At 43.6% G+C, this 6,871-nt stretch overlaps 1 protein-coding gene across 1 annotated transcript; it reads left to right on the forward strand.

The window, feature by feature from the left end:
• The first annotated feature begins 1,050 nt into the window (after positions 1-1,050).
• Positions 1,051-6,215, forward strand: LOC148019777 (pentatricopeptide repeat-containing protein At1g06140, mitochondrial-like). Its single transcript, XM_087699941.1, has 2 exons — positions 1,051-1,174; positions 1,346-6,215. Exon 2 carries the CDS (start codon positions 2,175-2,177, stop codon positions 4,071-4,073), a length of 1,899 nt encoding a protein of 632 aa, XP_087556067.1. The 5' UTR covers positions 1,051-1,174; positions 1,346-2,174; the 3' UTR covers positions 4,074-6,215.
• Positions 6,216-6,871: the final 656 nt, after the last annotated feature.

Below are 6,871 nucleotides of genomic sequence, written 5' to 3' on the forward strand. Positions count from 1 at the left end.
TACAGTGGATACTACAGTGCCACCGAGGAGCCATACCCCACCGCTTCAAGTCTCTTCATGCTAGACAGGCCCATGTGGAACATCTTAAGATGACCATGCTCCATGAGTAGTTCCACATTGCACTTGAAGTGCATCTAGATTGTATCGAGTATGTATACCATTTTGTACCTACTCACCTAGTTCATCATAACACTAGATAGTAGCTTTACTAGGACTTGGAAAACTTCCCAAGCATTTTGTATGTAACTTTTTGGTCTCATAGGTCAACTTGGCCTTTTGTAGACATTAATATAACTTTCTTTCTTTCTTTCTCCATCTCTCACCCTCCCTCTCTCACCAATCTCCCCTTCTCTCTCCACCTCACACACGCACACACAGACTCTCCAACCTTTCACCACCCCCTCTCTCTCACATACTCCCTCTCTCCCACTCGCTCACACACAAACATCACACACACACACACACACACACACACGCACACACACACACACACACACACTCTCTCTCTCTCTCAAGCAGCACCGTTTGACAATGGCTCTCCTAGATGGTGACTCTCCTAAGTCTCTCTCTCTCTCTACTGTGCAGTTCTCTTGGGGCGGCAGCGCACAACAACGGTCTCTCTCTCTCTCTCTCTCTCTCTCTCTCTCTCTCTCTCTACTGCACAGTTCTCTTGGAGTGGCGGCTCAACCAACGCTGGCACAACGACGGTTGCTCGTGGTAGGATAGGACTGTGGCCCAACACAATGGCGGCTGCTCCCAACACAACGGTGGTGGCTCATGGGCTCTTGGGCACCCTAGGTGGCGACGGCCCCAACCGAAGCATTTTGTGTGGCGGTCCTCCCTATGTGGCGACCCCTAGATTGGACTGTGGCTCCTGTACAACGGCTCTTGGCGGCTTGGTCCATAGGTGGCCACAGAGAGAGAGAGAGAGAGAGAGAGAGAGAGAGAGAGTCTAATGTGCTGTTGCTCCCTTGCCATTGCTGTTGTTGCTCCCCTGCTGAGAGAGAGAGAGAGAGAGAGAGAGAGAGAGAGAGTCCGCCAAGAGAGAGCAATCATGTGCAATTATGAGCTTCATTTTAACCACCCACCACTCTCATATTTCCACCTTTCCCATTACCAATTCAAATTTGCTTCGGTTTGGGAGTTGTAGGTTCGAGAGCTCTTTGTTGCTTGGGTGCCTCCCAAACCTGCAACTCAAATAATAAAATAGTATAGAGTATGAAGTTTTAAATCTTTTTCTCTAAACGTTTAATTTTTTGAAATTATACAATTCATTTTACATTAAACCTCGATTTTTAGTAGTCTCACATGGTGATTAAGTTTTGCTGCCTCCTTACTTCTCCAGGCTTTGTTTTCTTCGGACGGGGGTTGATGCAGGAGGCATCACAAGGCCGATGCCTCCTAGTTGGTTTCTTCCTGTGTCCATCAGGTCCTTGTTGACTCCTCGGTGGACAGCGTTGCTCAGGTGAAGAAGGTGGTGCGTGGGGATCAGCCGTGTGGCCTCTTCCGGCGATCGAATAGTCTTGGCTGATATTTCTCCAATGGCACCACTAGTCGTGAGGGATTGTGTTCTCTCACCACAATGAATCAGAGAAGAGGAAGGAAAGTAGACCGCTGCTCTATTCACCGCCGTTTTCGCACTGTGTTGATTGCAGAGAGTGGAGAAGACATTACAAGGTCTCCTGCAAAAATTTGTGTGCTCATTATACAGAATCGGGATCTGAGGAGGCCGAAGACGAGCCGGATGAGATGATTTTCTTGGGAGCATGCAGGGGGTGGATAGCCAGATGGCAGTAACTTCGGGTGAGACTCCTTGGGAGCATGCAGGTGGTGGATGGCCACATGACAGGAACTTGACTTTACAGATCGTGTGTCTCTACTGTTCATGGAGTTCCAGTAGCATAATGGCACCTCATTTTGAATGTATGCAAAGTGAACTATGAGTACTGCAGCACCTCATATGAGTAGAGCAAGGTGTACTGGTTTGACCTTGAAAGTGGACCAGCGCCTTCACATGCACAATTAAGCATCTTGACGAATGTTTATGGCCCTCACGAAAGGAACAGTTCTTCCGAAGGATGCAGATCCTGCACCCTCACGCTTCAGGTCACATGCTGAAGTAAAATGAGACAATTGTGTTGCTCCCTGTGAAGCCACTCCATGCCGGAAAGGGCATGGGCGATCACTCTGCCATCGAAAATCTGATTAGCCTTCTACGGACTTGCAGACAGAAGAAGGATTCAGGGCTTGCCAGGCAGTGGCTGGCATACATCAGACAGCGACACTTAGACACACACACATTGCTTGGCAACTTTCTTGTCCCTGTGCTGGTAGACTGTGGATGCTTGTCAGAGGCCCAACAGGTCTTTGACAGATTGCCTACCCACAATGAATATTCCTGGACCTCGCTCATCTTCGGCTACTCCGTACATGGCGATCACGAACATGCCTTCCAACTTTACCATAGAATGCAAAAGGATCATATCCAGCCCAACAGTTACACTTATGTCCGCCTCCTCCAGATCTGCACCTCGCTTGAATGCGTCGAGCGTGGCTCACAAATCCATACTGACATTGTTATCACTGGATGGGAACACCAGATCACAGTCAGTAACACCTTGGTGGGCATGTATGCTAAATGTGGTTTGCTCACAGAAGCACGGGATGTGTTTGCCCAGATGTCAGACCGAGATGCTGTGTCATGGACTGCACTGATCTCTGGATATACTGAGCAGGGGTTGGGTGAGGATGCACTTAGCTGTTTCAAAGACATGCAACTCAATGGCATCCCTGCGGATGATCTCACATTTGTTTGCAGCTTGAAAGCTTGTGGAATTATCGGCGACGCTGAAAGAGGTCTGCAATTATGTGGTGAGATTGCTGAGAAGGGCTTGGAAAGGGATCTTTTTGTTGGCTGCACAATGGTTGACATGTATGCAAAATGTGGCTTGCTTGCAGAAGCACAGAAAATGTTTAACAAGTTACCAGTTCGAAATGTAATTACTTGGACGGCACTTATAGCAGGATATGCTGAAAATGGATGTGGTGACGAAGCCTTGAATTGTTTCAAAAAAATGCAGCAGGATGAAGTGTCCCCAGTTGCTGTCACACTTGCATGCTGCTTGAAAGCTTGTGGCATAATAGGTGTTTTGGAAGCAGGCCAGGAAATACATGCTGAGATAACAAAAAGGGGATGGGATGGGGAATCATTGGTGGCCAGCACTCTAGTAGACATGTATGGCAAGTGTGGGTTACTTGCAGATGGACGCGAAGTTTTTGACAGGCTGCCTGATAAAACTGTTGCATCATGGAGTGCAATGATAGGTGGCTATGGGGAAAATCACAATGGAGAGATGGCTGTACAAGTTTTTGAGAAAATGCAAGAGCAGGGTGTGAAGCCTAATGCTATCACATTCTCATGCCTTCTGGCTGCATGCAGTCATTCTAGCTTGCTTGATGAAGGTCAAAAGTATTACACATTGATGACAAAGCACTATAACATAGAACCCACTCTAGATCACTATACCTGTATGGTGGACCTTCTTGCACGAGCTGGACATGTCTATGGGGCAGTAAAATTTCTTGAAGGGATGAACTGCCCTCCCTCTGCTGGAATGCTGAGATCTGTGCTTACTGCTTGTAAAAGATATGGGGAAGTTGAATTAGGCCTTAGTTACTTTCAGCAACTTGTTCAAATGAATCAAGACGATGCTGCTGTTTACCTGCTCATGGCAGATACCTATGCTAGTGCGGGTAAATGGAATGATGCCAAAAGATTAGAGGAGATAAGGATGCTCGCAAAAGCAAACAAAAAACTTGCAGGTGCATCATTCGAAGCAAACCAAAAGTTCAATGAATTTATTGTAGGTGACAAGCCCAACAAGTACATGCTTTCAATGTTGGAAAGCTTGAGGCCACATGTAAGGACCGAAGGGCATGTGCCTGACTTGGATCTGATATTTGCACATATACCAAAAAAAGATAAGGAAGTAACATCCCATGAGTTAATAGAAATTTTTCCTTCATCGAGCTCAGGTCAAAGAGGCAACATTGCTATTAAAACTGTACAGTGAGTAACTAAACAATTTAAGGATACCGGATACCTTAATCAACTTAGTACTACTTTCATGACTCTTTCGTGTCCTTGAGGACTGTCTGCATGCATTTGGGTTTTGTTTGCTTGGATTACACTTTTGTGCAGCTGACTCTCTGGTCTTGGGCCAAATTGATTCTGAAAGACATTGTGAAGGTCTTTGGATTAACATTGTTCCTTTTACAATGTCTTTCCATGGAGGTCTGCAAGAAGTTAATCTTGACCGAACTGATCTTTATGTTGAGTGCTTTCCAAAGAGGGAGCAGCAAGACACAAAGTGGTTGTCTGCCTTAGTCCATTCAGTGGTGCTCGAGATCTGTCCTGTTATACCTCTACTTAAGAGATGGCTGAGGTTGTTTTGGACGATGAGTTGTTCATCTTCAAGGTTAGCTTTATTCCCTTAGCTACACCTGGGTTGAGAGCATGCAGTATTTCCTCATGGGCATGAAGGTTATCCATGATCAGCTCCGCCAAAGTCACTCTCCTTCAATGCCTTGAGTCTTGACTTCTATTCTTCTCAAGAGGAGTATGTTCTTTAGGCACATAGGCAGCTTTCTTGTCTTGGGAGTGGTGACACTCTCTCAGGTTTGGTTGTTGGTTCTACATCAAAGAAGAAGACGTCTTGTTGTGACTTCCATGGAAAGTGTGGTCATTGATCAAACATTATTGTAAGAGGAATACCTCTTGCAAATGAAAGGGCAAGTCCAAAAAGAAGGGTGCTCTTAGAGGATCAGCTTCTGTAGGGGCAGGCAGGCAGTCAGCCTGGGTGGGTAATCAAGGTCTTAGCTACTTGAAAAGGGATTGGATTTTGTCAGATGGTTATGTTGCTCAGTTCAAAGCAAAATGACATTTTTTCTTCGTGGTCAAAGAGATTATCAACAACACTTTGTTATGTAAACAGTTTGGTTATGAATTGTGCAATGCATGTTGTGCTTATAAGGTGTTTTCATGATACAAAATGACATGCTGGTGTAAATCAGGGAGGATGATGTGCCAAGGCAATAGCAGTGAAATAAGAAGTATTTGACAGATGAAAGATCTTGGAATTGTGTGAATGGATATTCACACACAGATGGATGTTATTTTAGGTGCAAATGATTGCGAAGTGCTCAAAGATTGCTTATGTAGAGTAATGGAAGCAATGCACTGTTAAAGCTTTAGAAGTTGGTATTGAAAGTGATGAACTAAGTGATGATAATGATGATTCTGTACCAATGTATGCAGGTCACCATGATGCACTCAGTGACACACTTTTGTAGCAAAGAAGGGGAAGGGGTAGTCTTCTGCATCTTGAAATGCTCGAAGCCCAAGTCCGATGCTACCAAGGATCTAGAGGATGCATGGGCGAATTGTATGTCTACTAGCTCATATCGAGTAATGAAGTACCATTACAAAAATGTCAATGGTGAGGATTGTCTACTACATCCTTGCTTGTGGCCACATGTGATCAACATTACACTTGGTCAGGTCCATTCAGTTTGAGAGGGAGCATTGAAAGACTAGTGCCAAATTCAAATTATAATCCAAGGTTTTAGCCTTTTTCCTTCTTAGTCAGTCCATCTGTTCCTAGAAATGGAGAATCATGCATATTTGCTTAAAATTCAGTGCATCTTGAAATGAAATCAAGAATTAATGCGAACCCACTCACCATCACAACCAAATTTTTGCACCACTTAGATATCTTGAGCAAGTCATGCAAGAACACGAGATTCAAGGGTCAAATTTTCATCCCCTATGCTAACCGTGTACTCTAGAACATCTATATGTTGTGCCATGATCTCAATTGTTGGAGCTGCTTCATCTTGTGTTAATCGTGTTTGAGGTTGATTTGAGTTAGTCTTCCTACCTTCTGAATTGTTCATAGGTTTTGGGATGTTGCCCACCTCTCCATCAAGCATAGATGCAATTACAGTAGATCCAATTTGCTCTTCAAATGCCAATGCAATCTTATGAGTTGTGTCTTCCTTGGCAGCTCAACACGTCTCATATGCAAAGAATGTGGAAAACTTATGGGTGGGAGCATTTTTGAATAAGGGTGCTTGATGTACTCTTTGAAACAACTTGCATTCATCAATATATTGTAGATGCAACACATGCAAGTATGGTTTTGAGCCCTAATCTTTTTTTTTTCAATGATTGGAGTTTGATAGCTCCACCTGTGGGAGATCATTTACACTCATATATTGGTGTGTCTTGCCTTGCAGGCTCATTCCGTTCTTAGCATGAAACTTATCTTGGTTGAAACAAAACTGCTTCAATCTTGGATAGGCAAACCTTTGCATTGAAATAATTAAGCAATGAACCAATTTAATAGTAGAGAATATATCAAATTAAACAATTGATATAACTCAAAAGAATTATAGGATCATTGACTCAATTGAAATGAGTCACAAAGAAATATTCTACATTATTAAAATGGATCATGAAGAAAAAAAACAATGTTATTAATATTTGATAGAGAAAAAGCTAGCTTGATATTGGTCCTATCTTGCTGGAGGATTTGGAAAATTGCGTGATCCTCCATTTTTAGTAGTGAAAAACATACTTGGCTATTTGAATTGTTTGGAGTAATGCTCAAAGAATTCTCACGACAAGTTTGGTAGTAGGGGAAATAGTCTTAGAGTGAGTTTGGACATTAGCACTCTAAAGAGTACATATGTTGTAACAATAAGCTAGAATGCATGCAAGAGACACAAATGCACAAGAGGGCATATGCAAGAGAGAAGTCTCTTGGAGTCCTTGGCACAAGCCAAGTGCAAAGAAAAAAGGTTTAGAGAG

The sequence above is a fragment of the Lygodium microphyllum genome, chromosome 19, assembly GCF_053477565.2.
Source record: "Lygodium microphyllum isolate KBCC chromosome 19, Lygodium_microphyllum_v1.1.10, whole genome shotgun sequence".
Lineage (NCBI taxonomy): Eukaryota > Viridiplantae > Streptophyta > Polypodiopsida > Schizaeales > Lygodiaceae > Lygodium > Lygodium microphyllum.

Coding starts and splice junctions, on each gene's coding strand:
- LOC148019777 (XM_087699941.1), top strand. CDS start 2,175: ATGGGCGATCACTCTGCCATCGAAAATCTGATTAGCCTTCTACGGACT.